The 19,152-nt window shown below is 45.7% G+C and overlaps 1 protein-coding gene across 3 annotated transcripts in view; it reads left to right on the top strand.

The window, feature by feature from the left end:
* Nucleotides 1–19,152, top strand: part of LOC120954933 (frizzled) — a 237,792-nt gene that overhangs the window by 69,336 nt on the left and 149,304 nt on the right. For all 3 annotated transcript variants that reach the window (XM_040375291.2, XM_049609607.1, XM_049609608.1), the window contains one exon: nucleotides 1,270–1,495. In XM_040375291.2, coding sequence (XP_040231225.2) covers nucleotides 1,270–1,495 — 226 coding nt within the window. The remainder of the gene's footprint in view (nucleotides 1–1,269; nucleotides 1,496–19,152) is intronic.

The following is a 19,152-nucleotide window of genomic DNA, read 5'->3' on the forward strand; positions in this document are numbered from 1 at the left end:
TGTACATTGAACTGACATTTTTAACACGAAGCGTTAATTATTGACAGCAGTTGCTCACTTCTCTGTAATCGAATACTTACTATAAAAACATCGATTGAACGGCTTCTGTTGACGGTTGTCTGCTAAACTAAACATTACACGGCATGGAAACGCTACGCCCACTAAACCCGATGCCTCTCCTCCCTTCTGCACTTCTGCACACGGAAGGTAGGTGGTGTGATTGTCGATAACTATATTTTTGTTTCACGCCCGGCTTCAAACGCCACTTTTATGGCACGTTTGCTTGCGCGAAGATTAACGAATTCATGTCACGAACCGCCGTTTGGTTCGATTAAGAATGGTACGGCTCAGTAGTCGTTGCCGGTCTCTTACCCAACATCCCACGGATTCATTCCACCCAAGACCTTTTTTTCTTCTTTTGCTTCGTCTCTACTTGTTACCCTTGCATCGTATGGTAAACTTTTCTAGCATTAAAATGGTGCTATTGGAGTTGGTTCCTTGTCTGCCCAGGCTGCCATGCCGGAAGCACGACGAATAGCTGTGTGAATTCTAATTAATCGCTCAAGCTCAAGTGCTCGTGAAAGCATTTATCGGTCGGCAGGATGGATGTGCTTTGGAATGTAAATGAGTATTATGAATATTATATTGTGGTTGGATGGTTTGTTTTATTTCATTCTGGAGGAGCAAAAGACAAAAATAGAAAAAAAAATTATTCAGCTCCAACATTATTTTCCAATTTCCACCAAAATTCCAACGGTCGTGTAAAGGAATGTTCCGTTTTATTTTGCGCTGAATTCTTGCCCCGATGGGCCTACAGGTTATGCAATACATTTTAGATAAAATTTATGTTCCAACCAAGCGATTCCTCCTGCTCTCCCTATTGCTACTACCCTTCGTGCACTGTATTATTAGCTGCAGATCGCGTTATGGAGCTCCTGGGAGCAGCTGGGCGCGTACTTTTCTAGATAATAATCAGCAGAGCCCCGACAGGCTCCAGCAAACGGCACAACACACTACGTCACGTTAAGCTGCACTTGCCGTGGCTGGCCCACTGGTCAGCCGAGGGGCCGGAGAGTTGAACCTAACGGGTCTCCCCCCCACCAGTAGCAGTGTGCTTTGTAATTTAAATTCGAACATATATCCCGCGATTTGCGATCACAAACCCCCAAACCGAGCCCTTCCGCCAGCCTCAGGGTCGTCTTGCACGTTCAAGCTCGAAAAACTAATGCTTTTCTCCTTCCTCTTGTTCTCTCTCTCTCTCCTCCGCAGGGCCATCGTCAATCAACGTCGTGCACGGTGCTGTTCATGGCGCTGTACTTCTGCTGCATGGCAGCGTTCGCCTGGTGGGCCTGTCTGGCGCTGGCCTGGTTCCTGGCGGCCGGTCTCAAGTGGGGCCACGAAGCCATCGAGAGCCGTTCGCACCTGTTCCATCTGGTGGCGTGGGCTATCCCGGCGGTGCAGACCATATTCGTGCTAGCGCTCGGCAAAGTTGAAGGTAAGTGGTTCGTTTTCCGTCGGGGCAAAGTTCCGCGCAACACCGGGAGCACTGGTGCCGACCGGCAAGGGGTCAAGTTCGCTGTCACTGTTTAGCCACCGCGCGCTGGATGATGATGATGATGATCTCCGTCCAGGTGTTGATCCGCGCGTGTGAGGCTTCTCACACAAAGTATGCACAAGGAGGGACGACGACACCGTTAGAGCGAGGGTAGAACCGGCTGTGTGTTGCGCGGCTGCCAGAGCTTTATTGAAACTCGTCACGAAAGCGCTGTTTCAACCTGTTTAATTGTGAAACCTCCCCCTTTATAGTTGGCTCTGCTGAAGGTTTGGGGCGTTCGCGTGTGTCTGCAGGCGATAAAATTGCAGCTTTATACGTGTCGTCTCCTCCCCTGCGCTGTGCGTTTCCCTTAGTTGGTGTGTGCATATTTTTGCACAGCGCCCGCACCGTTCAACGGGCGCTGGCCGCACTCTTTTAGTCGTGTGTTTTCCTTCTGCTGCCCGAAATGATCGTCCCTTTCTGCCGCGCGATAGCAGAGCGCGGGGGGAGGCAAACGGATCAGCCGGTGGGTGGTTTTGGCATGCGGGGCAGTTTCTGTCTGAATCAATAAAAGCGCTATTAACTTTGTTAACGTGTCAGTTATCCCGTTTGGCGGGCGTTCGTTTTGCTCGGCACACGGAAAATAGACAAGCTTCTCGTTCTTTTTGCTCGTTAGTTTTTTGTGCTTGCAAGGTATATAACTTGCCCAAAGGTAGCAAAGGGGCTGGGAGCTGCAGCAATGTGGGATGTGAAAGGTTAGATTTATCATAATGTCCGCACCGTGCGCGAGCTTACACAGGCGGATTGAGTAATATTAGTATTTATGAGCAATTTTATCGTCTGCATTAATTTGCTCTGCAAATGGTGTAAAATCCCTGCCCTCGGATCAGATGGAATGGCGGGGATCCAAATAGGGACATTAGAAGCTTTCCAGTGGAGTTGGAGTAAGTAGGTCATTTTTATTACAGTTTCTTACCCTTACATTAGACTTTCCCAAACAATTCTCTGCTTTCGTTGCCATAAGGTGTAATGGGATATGTGTAACATCCCTTCAACTTGACCCTCCCAAGATCTCTAAGTCTAAGTCGCTAGGTTCTAAGTGATCTTAACTTGTACACTGAAATCTGTAGATACAAAAAAAAAAACTTTCCAGTTTGAAAGAATACACGCGCTTCGTCAAAGGATGCACTCATCACAGATTGGCACCTTACACGTGTCACTATTTAAAGAGGGAACGTAAAAATAAAGAGTACACTTCTTGGAAAGCTGCGAAAAATTTGAATGTTTATGCTATGTTCCTCGCTATCAACTGCAGTATCATTACCCAGTGGCTTAATTTTCCGGAAAAAGGGTCTAGAACCTATTTGTTTCTTTTGCTACGAGCTAACAGTCTATGGAGGTCGCATAATTTTGTTTTCAAAAATTACAAATTTGTTAAGTTGATTCCGATTTTAAAATGACACTTAGGCATCGTTTATTGCATTTAGAAATGAAGGCTGTTTATTAACTTTTACATATTAACAAGCACAGCTACTTGAAGTTCCGACCGTTTTTAAAAAAGGTTTGAGCTATTTGTTTGCTTGTTGTTATCTTTTTTGTAAGTTGTCAAGTAGAAACAGAGTTTTTTATCAAAAAGTTAAGAAACCCCTTATATCTTAAAAGGCAATCAAAAATCACGAAAGAAAGGGCAATCGTTTGTTCAACAATTATTAACTGCTTTTTTGCGCGTGATAATGAAGAATAATATCTATTTTATAATTGATATAAGCAGTTTCTTGCAAGATGATAAACTTATAGCATATAGTCGCTATCGTGTACATTCCCTCTTTGATTATGTGTGTTTGGTTAACTCACTGTAGTATGGTTAAACAAGTAGTTTATCAAATTTCACAAATCAAAATGGCACACTACACTTTGATAATTTTACGCATCAACCTTTGCCAGTTGATTCTTTCCCTCTTGAGTTCTTGAGGAGCATGGTTGAGTTCTACCCATAATTGAGTGCGTGTGACTGGGCCAAGGGCGTTTTAGATGGAACCTGAAAGGCTTTAACATCTGAATGTAACGCTAACTTGGCAAAATTGAATTGCAAACTAATGCAGTCGAAATGAATGGGCAATTTAGCTAACGATTACACGTGTGGCACCGAGTCGGCCCGATACACGAATTAAATTTCATTAAATTTATTTATGTTGTTGAATCGTTACTCCATCTTCATCTCGCACCGTGAATGTTTATTCGGTCGCTGCTCGTATCTTTTTTCTGCAACAAATTTCTCATCACGTTTCTGGGTCGGGTAGAGCTTTCTTTCTTTTTTTAGTTGGCTTTTTCCCTGCCATCGAATGTTGAAATTGAATCTAGAACACGTACACACTCACACATATATCAGCACACCGACCCTGAAATGATCATCACCACCGTAAGGTCATTAATATGTGTGACGTTTAAATTTCAAACCACTAACGATCGATCAGGGACCGACCTCTTGCCTCGTCTTACGCTCCCGAGGAAAAGTGGCTCCGATTGGGGTATTGGGATAATCTTATCCGAGAATCCATTAGCTCTCGGGCCGACTGGAAGGAGCTCTGTGTGTGTGTGTGTGTTTGCGAGGGCGCATTACAAGATTATTGTCGAAGCATGTGCGCACCATGGTTAGTGATTCGATTTTCCGGAAACGATATCGAAATGGGCGTAGGGATTGAAACGAGAACTCTACACATCGATCGCGCGGGATGTCGGTTGTGTTTGACGTCGTTTAAAAGTCGTGCAAAAACGGCCGGGGAGCAAATAAAGCGCTGATTCGAAACGGGCGATAAAACGCACGAGCTGCAAAAAAAAACGAGAGTTTCGCAAACCGAAATCGGAAAAATCTGCTTGTCTTTCGTTGTTGCCTTTCTCTCAAACAGCCCGCCGGTTGCTGCGGGTAAACGAGTTTGACTTGCCCTGGCGCGGTAAGTGCTCGCGATGTAAACGGTTTGATGGTTTGTTATCGTTTTTTTTTTGTTCGGTTTCGTTGTTGTTATTTTTTGTTACCACAAGGTGGTGTGTAACGACGAAGAACAAGTGCAAACAACCGGTTGAGGGTTTTCCTCACTACAACATGCCGTACGAACGGCGGCAGTGAACGATTGAGAGCGCAAGATAAACCACACGATACCAGGATACAGATACGGAAGGCAGGCGAAGTTCGCGATCGCTGGCTGAGCACTCTTAATCTTAATTTCTCAACCAAGAGGGTTGAAAATCGGTTGCAAATTATGCGCCCAACAGCTCCATAATTTTCCCGGAGCTCCACACAGCACACGACAAACAGTGCAGAACCGGGTGGTGGTGATACATCAAATCTGATAGTGGATTGTTGTGGCGCTTTATTGGTTTTGTGGCATCTAAAGGTATGTCCCCAGAAGCTGCTGGTAGTAATGGTTCCGTTGGAGATCACTTGTCGTGATTGGATTGTGTGGCACACTGGCATGGCAAGGCGTACGTGTGTCGTATTGCAATTCCAGAAGCATTGCTGGTAGACGTCTTGGGTTGAGTGTCGGTCGTGTTGTTCAAAGTACTCCGGAACGCACGCAAGGTATTTCGTGATTCTGAGAATAGCATTGAGATATTTTTAGCGCAGCACAGATACCTAATCGATCCATCCCCAAGACTCTGTGCTGCAACCCTTATCAATGTGAGCTGAAAACTTGGGACTAAACTATTCGGCAGGCGTCTTCGGGAGGCATTTCTTGAAGTCCTGATTGGCAGACTATTAAAAAAGCCCCTGATGCTCCGATGGAACCATCCATCACCGGCCGTGTGTTGGCTGCGGTGCGCTGTCATTTTTCCACTTAATTAAATCTATTGCGAACGTCTGCGGTGTGGTGTGTCTCCCGTGCGCCTTCTCCACACCATTGAACCGGAACCACTGGAATAGACACGGATGAGTGCTAAAACTTCACTTAACCCCACGCCGAATGTCCCGTCATCAATCCCCAGCTGCCTTCCAGGGCATCACGCGAGAGAGCCCCATTTTCGGATCCCGCTTGTCTCGATAAATTATCGATCACACTCACGAAAGGTTCACGAAGGAGAAAGTGTACTTTGTTCTTCGTCCCCGTTGGGCACCTGTTGCGCCGCTTGGTGCTGTCGTCCTCGTGCCTTCAGCCAGAACGATTTGTCTTTTCCCAGGTGCTGTCCGTGTCCGTGCCGTTCTGGATTGGAGCAGGGCAGGCTGAAAAGGCGCATTCGCTCGGCGACACAACACACCACCCCGGCTATCAGACTTCAAAGCGTGTCAGCGGCGGCAAATTATACGGCCGTTGGCCGGGGCCAGGCTCCTACCTGTGGGTGATTTGTGGACGCTGGTGTCATCGGAGCAGTGGTACACATCGTTTAATCAAACTTAGACATACACACACACACACCCACACATACTGGGTTGGATGGTTGGCCTATGGTTGGAGCTGGAATTGCTCGGCATGGGGACCTTCTGGCCATTTGCGAACCAATTTCTTGCCGTTGACCTAATCCCCGCGTACTTCAGCATACCATTCTCCTTCGTAGTACCACCGGGTTGTCTCAGGGTCTAACCGGAAAAGGGAAAGATGCTCGACATAATTGGTTTAAAGGCTCGAACAACACACATGCTTGCTGTTTGCGCCATGGGGTCTGCTTTCTTGCACAGGTGATGCACGCAAACCGCGAATTACGAATACGGTTAGATTATCGTCACTCGGCCGAACGTGTTTGACCAGCTTTCCTGTCGGTTCTTCCCGTGGCAGGCCTTGCGGCTCATCTTCTCTCTGTGTGTGTGTGTGTGACAGGTTTGGTGCTAATTCGCCTGCCCGTTTAACTCTATTTGTTTCTAACTGTTCATTTATAGGCGAACAGCGGGACAGACACTAGACACCACCAGACACACACGCATTTCAACACCGTCTCGCGCCACGCCTCACACTGTCTGTCACGCGATGCAGATTATCTCTGGCAATCCGCACCGAGCTTGTTGCATCGTTTGAACCGCGAGCTGAAACTAACCTGGCCCTTTCGCTTAATCACGCTTCGAAGAAAGTGTGCGGCGGGGGGACACAGTACGAAGTGCTTCGGGTTGGGTTGGGGTTGCTGGTTTTCTATTTCAGTTTGGCGATGACGCCGTAATTGCGTGAAAGTGCGAGACGAGAAACGAGCAACTGTTACAAAAAAATAATTGGATTCCGATATACAGAGAGAGAGGAGAGGATGTAATGTGTAATGGACGTTGATAAGGTGTAGCTGATTTGCATGAAATCTAGTCCTCCCAGGCGAGAAAGCGAAGCATCTCTCGGAGTGGCATGATCTGGATTTTCTTGGTCGCCTTTCGTGTGGCTTCGTGGTTGGCAGGCGCAGCGTTGCGGATTTTTGTGTCAGTGGTGCACCCCGTTCCGAGCACAGAGAGGCACGCAAAGAATCGCAAAGAATTAAGCGTGAATCCATTGCGCGTTGAGAGAGGACGGTGGTTAGATGAAAGGTGTAGCGCGGTAGTTTATTGCTGCCTTCTTTGGAAGTTCACATTTCACTTTTTGTTTGCGCTAGGCAGGAGAACAAAACGAAAGTGTGTTTGATATGGATGGCAAAAGGAAGGTATTTGGTGCATGGCAACGCCTTGATAGGTTGGATGTCTGCTTTTCTTTATATTGCTTTCTAAGGTTGCTCAGCTGCACCTGACCAATATGGTAGGGGGAATGATAGTAAGTATTAGAAACGTTGGAAACTTTCTATTTTAGCATAATTCTGAATAATGCTATGAAATGATGACCAGCGTAATTTTTACAAGACGCATTCCAACGAATACAGACTGGTTATCAGTTTTTGTTGCAATGACTTTAATTGTTCATGCAGACTTCAATTCACGGCATGCAGATGAAGAATATATATAGGGGACCTACTTCTTAAAACATCGAAATAGACATCTAAGGTCTCAACTGATAGACAGTTAGGCATCCGTAACTATAACTTAACCTTTAATTCTATCACAATAATAAGTCTCATTCGCTGTCTAATAGTCATCGACATTTTTAGTACCTCGTTCGTTCGTCAGAATTTTCAGACTTGCATGATTGAAGGAATTATTGATATCCTCATGAATTAGAAGATTATAAATGCTCTAAAAACGGTTCCAGCTCAAGTAAACGTCTGTATAAAGTTTTCCAACTATCTGAATAGTGTTCAATTATATTCTTGAGTCTTGATTGACATAGTGATGAATGTAAAATTCTTTAGTATTCTTTAGTTTCCAATTGCCAATTTCTACCATTGCATTCCAATATCCGACAGCTCATATTATGTAAACTCATTTTTTAACCCTTCCTATACAAACAGCAAGTGTCCATTAATTGGAATTGAAATGGGAATTACAAATCTCATTCCAAGAGCAGTATGTTACGCATTACAATTAGCATTAATTTTCATTCATTCCGACCGACCACAATGGTTTGCAAATATGTTGCAGCAAAAATTACGAAACTATGCCGATTTAGTGTTGTTGTTGTTTTGATTGTTGTATGTGCGTAGGTTCAATCATCAACCTCAAATTGTTTAATGAGCCGTACCTCGATGCTAGTAATAATTTTCAATTTTTATGTAACACAGCAAAAACAATAACAATTTACGCTAGCCAAATATCCCATCATTACACAACTCAACCCGTTTGTTCGACAGCGGATGATGGTACCGAGTGCGCTTGTACTGATAAAAACAACAACATTATAGCACAATAATCATCAGCTCTTCAACCTTCCCAGCTCCCTGCGCGGTCCCTCGCTGTTCAATTAATCAAAGCCATCGTGGTAATTGATCGATTTTATGGCTTTCGGCCCCGGCCCGATGATTATTTATGAGGTGGCATTAATTTTCACATGTTTGAGTTGTGCGCGTGTGTTGTGTTTGCATTGGGACAGATTTGAATGTGAGGCCACCATCTCACCCACACAGCATGCAGCAATGGCTGCACACACTTTGTCAGCAGTCGGATTTATGCATCGCGCTCTCGCCGGAAACGGTTTAAAGAATGGTGCAAAAATAATTCTACGGAAAGGTGCATAAATGAGATTAAAATTTTTCACACTCGCGTCACTTGAAAGGTGTGACAATATGCGTTTGGTTTGGTGAGGCAAATCAGAAAAAGAGAGCTTTTTGTTCACACTTAAAACCTATTTAAAATGCTGTTTGGTGTGGTGTAATACTTGTCTGCGCTGTTCGATTACATAAAAATCAAGCGGTGTCAATATTGGGGCCTGATTTTTATTCCCATAAACGTTCATAAACATTCATATCTAGATTTGTGTATGTGTATGCGAGGGTGGCAAACATAAAGTATCGTGATTCTTCGGCACAATTTTTGGTGTGAAGTGTTATCCCCGGGCAAATGGGTCGGCAGTAGCCGTTATCGTAAACATTTGCGAAATCCAATAGCATTGATATTGATGAAAAATGGCGCTTCGAATGTAGTGTGTGCGCCTGCTTTTATTGTACCCACATCCCTACAGTGCCGAAGAATCCTTTTCCTCAATCGTTCCCCAATCGCAATCGATACGGCTTCGAGCGAAACAAAGAACAATCTTGCCTCGCTGGATGTGTTGCTTCCAGGCTGTACTTCCGGAACCCAATGTAGAACCTCTTTCTCTCCCTCTCTCCATTGCTAGCGTACAAACCAACGCTGCTTGTTGGAGCACCGCAGCCGAAGGGAAAAATCGTGCTGTAAATAATCTAAACAACGGCAAACGGCAATTGCTTTGTAATATTCATAAACCAACCGACAGCGCACCGTGCCGTCGTCGGTTCTGGACGGTCTGGGAGGTGTGTCTGGGGCGGAAGTTGGCTCGAAGTTCTTGCCCCTCCCGGATGTGGAAGGCTTGTTGGGGTCTTGTGGCGGCTTGCAACCATATGGAGGTTTCCTATTTTTAAACACTGTTTATTCGTTCCTAGCATTTAGTGCATTCTCGTGCCTTCAGAGCGGGGCTTAAGTGAGTTCAGGAAGGAAGACCCCTGCTACAGGAGAGGCTATTGTTTGCTCTTTTTGGAGCGGGCAAAGAAGTTATTCTCGTATCCAAAAGTCAGCCAAAGTTTAATTGTAGTATGGCACTCCGGTTAGCCTTTAACTCCGTACGAAAAGCCTTGAAATGATGGTGATGGTCAACTGTGTGTGTGTATACGGTAATTGCATCTCGCATTCCGGCAAACATATATCCCGTCCCGTCAACCACCATCACCTCCAATCCGAGAAGGGAGGAAGGGGTCACACACTTGAATGGGTGTTCGTTTAGCAATAAGTTACGAAGTCAGATAATTTCCCTGGAGTGCTAGTTGGAAAAGTTGGTCCATTTTGGTCCTGGTTTGATTTTTGGTCCGGCGTGTCCTCGTGGGTGGGAAAGAGTGCATCCAGTAGAGAACTACGTCCAGATGAGTGTTCAAGGTTTTGTTTAGTCAGGGTAGAGCCAAGCGGTGCTGTGTGTTCTTTTGCCCATCGGGGAGGTTCTTCGGTTGGAATGAATGTCCTCCACTCGTTCACAAAAGAGAAGAGAGATAAAGTTTTGCCTAATGGAGTGAATTTGCATGCCCAACAAGAGGGCGACGCTTTTTCGGAAGAATGGCTAGAAGTTCGGGAATGTGTTGGAAATTCCAGCGGAGTCGCGTCGGAGAGGGAGCAGAGTCTGGGAACTGAAAAGACCCGAAGTTTGACTGTCGATTTTTATCATTTTAATCAGCACACGTTGTATTCGAATCAGGACCGCTGAGTGTACATTCAAATCGCTTTGCTGGGAATTTGAACTTTCTGAAATGGCAATGGTTGTTTCAAGCTGCTAACCGAAAAGCAGCAGGTCCGTATTACTTAATCCGTTTCAACATCCCCCCACACAACTCTCAAGCTCGTGTGGCGGCTACGGCACTCACCTTTCCCGACCATGTGCATGCACACCTAGCCACAGAAGGCGGCGTGGGGCATGCATGCGATCATTGCTCAGCGCAACGCCATGTTACCCGACGACGTTTATTAATTAAAGCATGTGCGCAATAAAATGTAAATATTTCAATTAATTTAAATGAGCCATAAACTTTCGAGCCCACCGAGCGCTTGCCTGCAGCAGCAGACGCGACGCCGGTGCAAACGGGTTTTGGTTGCTGTGAGTTTGTCGTTTGCGCCTTTTAACGGTAAGTCGTGCTTAATGCCGCCGTCTTCTCCGCCGTCTTGACTCCCCGGGGGCACGAAGCACATCATTCAGCATTTCGATTTGAAGCTAAAGCACTCGTGAAAATCACCCTCCACGTGTGGTGAGTGTGTTCTTTATGTGAAGAAGAAAAGGAGAAATGAGAGCAATGAAAAGTTTTCGTTTAATTCTTCCTTCTCTGGTAAACGGGGGAAAGGATGGAAGAAGGGTGTTTACTGTTGGTAAATTGAAATTTTAGAACGCAACTGTTACCTCGCCTTGCTCTGCTGATAGTGGTGTGCGTGTGTGTGTGTGCCCCCGGTGGGTTTGTGGTGGGAAAAGCTTCGATGAAGTGATTAATTGCTTCTATATGCATTCTGGTGTGCGTCTCGCTAGCGATCTCCCCAGCCCCCCAGAAGATGTTGGGCGCCGTAAGGACCAAACCCCATCCGGTTTGCTCATGCTGCTGGGGCGCCCTGCTGTGAGAGTACCCCGGTCCTCTGACCGCTCGCTTTGTAACTGGTTTTGCCAGGCGGAAGTGGCAGCAATCACTGGTACCCGGAGCCATGATGCTAGTGTTTATTTAAGTGTAAATTATGTCAATTAATTTCTGTGTGATTATCTGTACCACAAGGCTCTCTCTCTCGAGGCGGGCAGCAAGAGCACGCAAACGGACCGCCGAAGGTAGCCAAAGGTCGGACTGCACTCATCCACACGTGCCCATTTGGGAGTTGTTGGGTGTAAGGTCTATTGGATAGAGGCTGGTGGTGTGTAATATGAGAAATGATGCAGTTGTCGTGCTCTCTTGGTACTGCTCGCCTCAACAATTACACTAAGTAAACAGGCTGGCTTTGCACAGCAATAGGATTCTCAAGAATTCTTCTTAATTAAAATAAATTCTGAATCCATGCCATGTAATATAGTGTGGGTTTTGTTTTCTTGAGGGGCTCGCATTGATTGTGTACTTTAAGTTGAATGAATGTTATGTACGGAGTATTGGAAATATGATACGGCTGATACGCTATCCTTCAATTTATTTATTGTACAGAACTCAATTTGTCTGATGCCATTGCTAGAAATGATGTTTCCTAGAAGACTGTTGTTCAATATCAATTGTTGTCGATTCCAATAATATATTCCCAAGAAGCATTGCAGTAATCTAGGCAATGAGTTCAAAGAGAACCCATTCTCAACTAATTGAAATATATTATGCAGAACCAAAGTCCTTGTCGCTAAAGTTGTTATTCATTTCGTGATTGATCTTCAATCTGTTTGTTATTCAAATGTCCGGATTGTTTAGACATACGTGAATATGTTTTAATTTGATATTTTCATTTGTCTTGAGTTTGGTTAAGTTGCTCATTGAAGAATACACATCAAATTATTTTGATCTGATTAGGCTTTTAACTGTTATTGTATTGTCAGTACTTAGCCAAGTTTTAACAATGTTCTTTGAAATCTAAGGGTAGGATAAAATCTAGACATCCTATACATATCAACCAACAAGCAGATAAGGGACATGGAAGAGATGATCTTAAACGTAGGAGATATTACATTTAGTGAAGTTTAAATGTAGTTCTTATGTTGTTTGACTTAGGTTTAAATTGTTGGCTAAAAAACTACCTGTATAATCTGCACTGTTTTTGAGATTCAAACCTTGCCCGCGTTGCTATTCTAAATTGGAATTCTTAAACCCGGGTACGATACTAAGTTATCGACCAATTTTACGCGACAAAACATCCTTCCGCGATTGTCCGCGTTAATACTTATAATCCTTTATCACAAGATTAATACAAAGAATGTGATTGGAATGTTTCGGGTTTAAACCATTGAAACCATCGTTTGAAAAGACGATCAAACATTGTTGGCGCTCGGAATGAAAACAATTCCCATTCCGATAGAAACACCCAACTATTACACTGCACAATAAAAGCGCCGATCAATAGCCTTAAAATAGGAGGACGGTTAAGCACAGGCTTTGCAAATCTCCGAAAACAAATACAGCTTCGCTTATCGCAACAAACACAAGCCAACAAAATTTCACCAAGCTGCCGGTACGAACTCTCGAGCCATCATAACACGCGCGGGTGGTTTCGTAATTTTCGCACCAATCCACTGCCCAAAGAACCAGCACCCAGAATCCCGTTTAACGACCCAGCAATAGCAGCAAGGAAACGACTAAACGGGATCCCCGCGTTTCGTAGGTGGGTCCCGCGCGCCCGGTCAATCGATCGAAAGTAAACCGACCGGTAAAAATTAGTTTTACCGGAAAATGCCAATACCGGGGCCCCCCATCCCTTCATACGCTCTCCGATTCTTCCGATTGATCTGCTCGTGCTTAACGGGAAGAGAACAACTGTTTCGTTCGGAATTGCCCAAACACCTCCTCGGATGGCCCAGACGCAGGACGCGCGACTGGTCCCGGGGCACCCCGGGCCACTTAAACCACCGTTAACCTTTCCCCTAAAAGCATCGACCGCGCGCGCGCCAGCCCTACTTTTAATCCGGTGCTCGTAAAAGCACCGACAATTCTGTACCAAATTTCCCGCCCAAAAGTTTTTGTTGTTGTTGCTGTGCCTCAGCAGCGTGTTTCTCTAGGTCAGAAGGGTTTTGTCGGTCGAGAGAAAGACGGAAAGATTAAACCCTTTTGCTCCGTTTATACGACCCTGCGCTCAGGTGTTACTTTCAGCAGCAGCAGCACTTACCATCAACAGTTTTCTGTTCGATTGTTTTGCCAAGCGCTTTGGCCGGCGGGACGACGTAAGAATGCGTCCGCGGGCCTGGATTGTTATACTTTTGGCGCAATTGTTCAAATTGTACGCCAATTTTGTACGCGGTTTATATCGATCCCATCTACGCTTTTTTTTTTTTGCTTTATTTTTGGAGTTCAAGATAAAGGGGTGCGCTTTTTCGAAAGCCTGCAAGCGCTGAACCATGTTTATGTTTGAGCGATAAAACTTCCCAAAGTGATTTGAGCCTTTTTGCCCGCGCCTCTATAGTGTGAGCTTTTTTTGCTTACTTGCTTGCTTGCTTGGGTTTAGGTACGGCGAAGAGCTTCCACACGACGTGTCTGCGTACACATGTACATTGCGGTAGATCTTATCTTCGCCCGAAGGTATTAGGATCGAGTTTGATAGCTCATAAAATCCTCGTAACCACCGCACCAGGTGCACACATATTGCGATGCGCTGTTTTCATCTGCATTCCGAGAACCGTTCCATAGTTTGGTAGCCTTGGTAGAAGCCTCGGAAGCTGGAATTCGGTAGCAGAGTAAGGGAATAAAACGTAGCAAAAAAAGCTAATGCAAATAGTTCGATCACACGCCCATAACTGAGTGCATACATAGATTTTCCATTTACATTCTTCGATCCGGAAGAGGAGGTTTTTTTTATTATTCTTCTTGTTGCTATGCGGCTAAGTAAGGAGTGTTGCAAAAACTGCTCCAAGCTGTAATGCTTGAGTTTGTATGTGTATTCTTGGGTATTTTTCTTGAGGTTTCTTTTTTTTTGCATATCTTTAATTTCTGCGGACGAGAAAGAAGAGAACACACGGTATGCGAAGAAGGGAAGAAATTATGTAGCTGAGCATAACGGGAGTGTACATAAACGAGCTGTGTGCTACGGTACAGTTGATGGGGGGAGTGTGCAGTGTGTGGCAAGCACATCATCATCTCTTCCTTCCTGTTTTTCTCTTGGAGTCTTGGAGGTGTGTGGAGCTGAAGGAAGTTCCATCATCTAGTGAGGAGCTCAAGATAACTATCTTCCTCCGGGTTGACCGAGTTGTGGTGTGGGATGCTTTGGGGGAGGTGAAAAATGTGGTTGATCCGGATTATCGGATCAATGTAAAATCGCCAACGGCTATCCAACACCTTCGTTACATTCCAACGGTGCAAATCATGGGACAGAGCAGAGATAGTAGTCAAGAAGATGATCCATTTGGCTTGGTTTGATACCATTGGAACTGGAAGGCGTGGATGTGTAGAAGGAACAGGGCAGCTGCCACAACAAAGTGATAATTTTCAAACGCTTTGAAGTGCACGAAATGTTACAAACCGATGGGTTTTTTGTTTTCGATGATACTGATAGTGCTTCGTGGTATCCAGCATCCAGCATTCATCCAAATCCCAAAATTGCATCCTAATCACAAACTAACACTCACTGTAACGCAGAGTGTTGCGAAAGCAACTTATTTTTACCGGTAGTCTATAGTAAATTAAATGACACGTTTTATAAAATTTGGTTGTGACAATAAGCTATAAAGAACGTGTCTTTTTTATTCCGATAACGATAGAAAAAGGGCGATGGCGTACCTCACACCTGTACTTATACCCTTCGCACTATAACCGTCTTCGCTTCGGCTTCGTGTCGCGATCGCGCGAGTCGACCTGCGAGTCGATGTTGGCCCATGCAGCAGAAAGCGTTAGGGCATTATTACACTATAATATTCTCCCCATCAGTGATAGAATCTCGTTTCACTCATGTTCCCGCGACGCTTTCTGTACCTCTTTATCCTATCCCTCACAATCCTTTGCTGAGATTACAGTCCTTTCATCGTTTTCGCTTCTCACATCCAAAACCGCGAGTTTAACCGCTGGACGCTCCAAAATTCCATTTGCGGTTTGCACTGTAGCTCGTCGTACTTGTCCGTCCCCAGAAATTTTTACTGCCAACACACGTCCCTTTGGCCAGCTGTTGCGTGGCAAGTTGGCGTCCACGATAAGGACGATGTCCCCTTCCTTTATTGGCCGGACTGGCTGAAACCACTTCGAGCGGCGCGTTAGAGTAGATAGATAGTCTGCGACCCATCTCTTCCAGAAGACGTCAGCGTTACGTTGCGCCGTCCTCCACATTGATGATACCGCTGCTGGTGAATCTTCGAAAGGGGCGAGGGGCTTCGTACCGTCAGAGCTGCCCAGAAGAAGGTGGTTCGGCGTTATGGGCATATCCATCTCATCGTTGAGGGGAACGTATGTTAACGGCCTTGAGTTAACAATCATCTCCACTTCGGATAACGTAGATTGCAGCACTTCATCCGATGGGAGCCGTGGAAGGTTGAACTCGTTCAAGACTCGTTTAACGGATCGCACAAGCCGTTCCCAACATCCGCCAAAGTGAGGAGCAGCGGGAGGATTAAACGTCCACCTAAAAGTTGAACTGGAGAACTGAAGTATTAGTTCATCTACGTTTACCTTCGATATATCCTCCTTCAGCTCCCTTGATGCTCCGACGAAATTTGTTCCACGATCACTGATGATTTCCCTTGGTGAACCACGTCTCGCCACGAATCGACGTATCGCTAGGATGCAAGAGGACGTGTTAAGCGATTGCGCTACCTCTAGGTGAATGGCACGGGTTGTTAAGCACGTGAAGATAGCTCCCCATCGCTTTTCCGTCCGACGTCCCACTACCACGTACATTGGTCCAAAATAATCCAGGCCCGTATACGTAAAGGCCCGTTGTGCGACCGCTGTACGACATTTCGGTATGCTTCCCATCATCGGTGGATTCGGCGCAGCTTTGGAGTTTTTGCAATGCTGACAAGAATTCCTAACCCTGTTGTACTCCGCCAGCACTCGCGGGATGTAGTATCTTGCGCGAACCTCGTTGACGACCGTGCGGTGGTTACAGTGACGGTATTTCACATGATATGCGTGCAGGATTAGTTCGGTAACGTGATGTCGTCTTGGCAAGATAATAGGCCTGCGTAACGCTTCGTCTGCTAGTGAGCATTTATCCAAACGCCCTCGCATCCTAATTAAACCATGCTCGTCCAGTTCTGGTGACAATTTATAAAGGGAACTATCTTTCTTCAACGGTCTCCGTAGCCCTTCTTCTAGTTCAGTTCGTTGGTTGAGCGACTTCATTTCGTCTGGGAACGCTTCTAGTTGAACTTGCATGATTATGAAGCATTCAGATGCAGCTAGCTCTTCCTGCGACAACGGCCCCCGTGTAGGCGGTAATCCAGATATCCGGTGTCGAGCGTTGTTGATGAATCGTACCACATACCCTATCGATCGTACGAGTCTCGTCCACCTGGAAAATCTAGCAAACGTTATTGTAGGTTGTGTGACAACGTGATGAAGTACACAACGCCGTAGTTCTTCCGATATGCCTGTCGATACGAGATTTTCTGCTGGCCACTCATCCTCGGATTTCCATATGAAGCTGGGTCCACGAAACCATCTACTAGATGGACTCATATCGGGAATTTTCTGCCACTTCGTTCCTTCGTCTGCAACGTTTGTTTTGGTGGAAAGCCATCTCCATTCGTTGACGTCCGTCTTTTCCAGAAGCTCGCTTACCCGAAAAGCTACAAACGGGTTGTACTTCCGATGGTCTGATTTTAGCCAGCTTATCACATTTCTCGAGTCCGTCCAGAACACCCTTTGCCCGATCTTTAGCCGATGTGAAGCTGCAATGCTCGTGGCTAGTCGGGCGCCAATCACAGCGGCTTGAAGCTCTAGCCGAGGGATCGACAGGAACTTCAGCGGAGCGACGCGCGTTTTCGATCCGATCAAGGCGCACTCGATCACGTTGTCCTCCTCGAAACGGAAATATGCCACAGCTGCCATCCCGTATTCACTGGCATCGCAGAAAACATGCAATTGTATGTTTGGAGTTGCGGCGGACGTTGACAGGCGATAGCAGCGTGGAACCATGACGGACTGAATCGTTGGTAAAACGTGGATCCATTTTCGCCATCTCTCCGCACAACCTGCATCGATCGGTTGATCCCAGCTGTAGCCTGAGCGCCAGATCTCCTGCAGTAAAATCTTTATAAACATTAAAAAGTTTCCAATGAGGCCAAGAGGATCATATATTAGCATTAATGTGCGCAATACTTCGCGTTTCGTTGGGATTCTCGCACCGGACAAGAGGCTTTCATCATGTTTAATGTTGAGGCGGAATGTAAAGGCGTCCTTAGTGGTTTCCCACCACATGCCTAAAACCTTTTCTGCAGAGGATGACTCTAGATCCATGCCTTTACTATCTTCGTTGTTAACTCCCCACCGTAGCTGCTCTAAAACTTCCTTCGAATTCGAAACCCAGTTCCTAATCTCGAACCCTCCCTGTGCATGGATATACCGAACATCCTTAGCCAGCTGTGCTGCTTCTTCACTTGTCTCTACGCTGGCAAGCATGTCGTCCACGTAATGCTCGTGCTTTATACACTCAGCTGCTCGCGGGAACTGCTGGCTAAACCTGTCAGCATTAATATTTTTAACATAATGAGCAGTACCTGGTGAGCACGTTGCGCCGAACGTCATGACTGTTACTGCATACGTGGAGGGTTCTGCATGTTGCGTTTCGTCTTCGCCCCAGAAGAATAGTTGGCTGCGCTGGTCTTCAATTTTCATATTCACTTGAAAAAACATCTCACGGATGTCGCCTGCCACAGCTACACGATACTCTCGGAATTTATACAAGACGCCAACCAATCCTGAGAGCTGGTCCGGTCCTGAGAGTAGAAAAGAGTTAAGGCTGATGCCATGTACTTTTGCAGCTGCATCGAACACCATGCGGAGTTTACCCGGCTTGTTTGCATTAAAGACCGGAAATATTGGCAAGTACCAGTCCCGTGGCCCATGTTCTGCTATCTCGTTTTCTTCTAAGCGTCGAATGTATCCCTTTCTTTCATAGTCTCTCATTTTTTCCGTAATGGCTTCTGCTAATGCCGTGTCCTTTCGCATTTTCTTTTTCAGGCACTCATAACGACGGAGAGCCATTTGTTTGTTACAAGGCAACCGAACATTGTCGTATTTCCAAAGAAGCCCTGTCCTATATCTCCCGGACTCATGTTTAGTCTCTTTTGATAGTATTTGAATTGCCCTGGTATCGTCAGCGGACATCAGCTTATGGGACTGACCTTCGATCCCCAGAGACTCTATAGCAAAGTGTCTCTTTACGGCTTTGGCCAGAGCATCGTCGCCGGATTCTTCGCAATCACATATGTGAAAACAGTGTTTGCTGTCACCCTTCGATAAAGAGGCGATCGAACAAGGACCATAAATCGTCCAGCCAAGTCTGGTTTTTAATGCTATAGGCTCGTCATTACTTCCCTCTTTAGTTCTTAACGGCGTTCCCAGTTTACTGTTATCCGTGCCGATAAGTATACGAGGCGCTTGGTTATAGTACGTGCTAAAGGGAACGCCCCGAAGGTGACCATAATTCGCTATGAGCTGCTTGGCGGACACTGATTGTACGGGAAGGGACAAATTGCACAGAGTGTGAGCCTTCGGTATATCATATGTCACTGCCCCTTCGTGTGTGCCGGAGATACGCAGTGATACTCTTAACGATCTTGTCTCATTCCTAGTTGTGTTTCCCGTCCATTTTAGACAAAGGGGACTGGGAGTGCCTTCAATATCAAGTTCCTCTATCAACGAATGATCAATAAACGTTGATGATGATCCGTTGTCTATAAACGCGAAAGTACGGATCGTTTTATTTG

Source organism: Anopheles coluzzii, chromosome 3 (genome assembly GCF_943734685.1).
Source record: "Anopheles coluzzii chromosome 3, AcolN3, whole genome shotgun sequence".
Classification (NCBI taxonomy): domain Eukaryota; kingdom Metazoa; phylum Arthropoda; class Insecta; order Diptera; family Culicidae; genus Anopheles; species Anopheles coluzzii.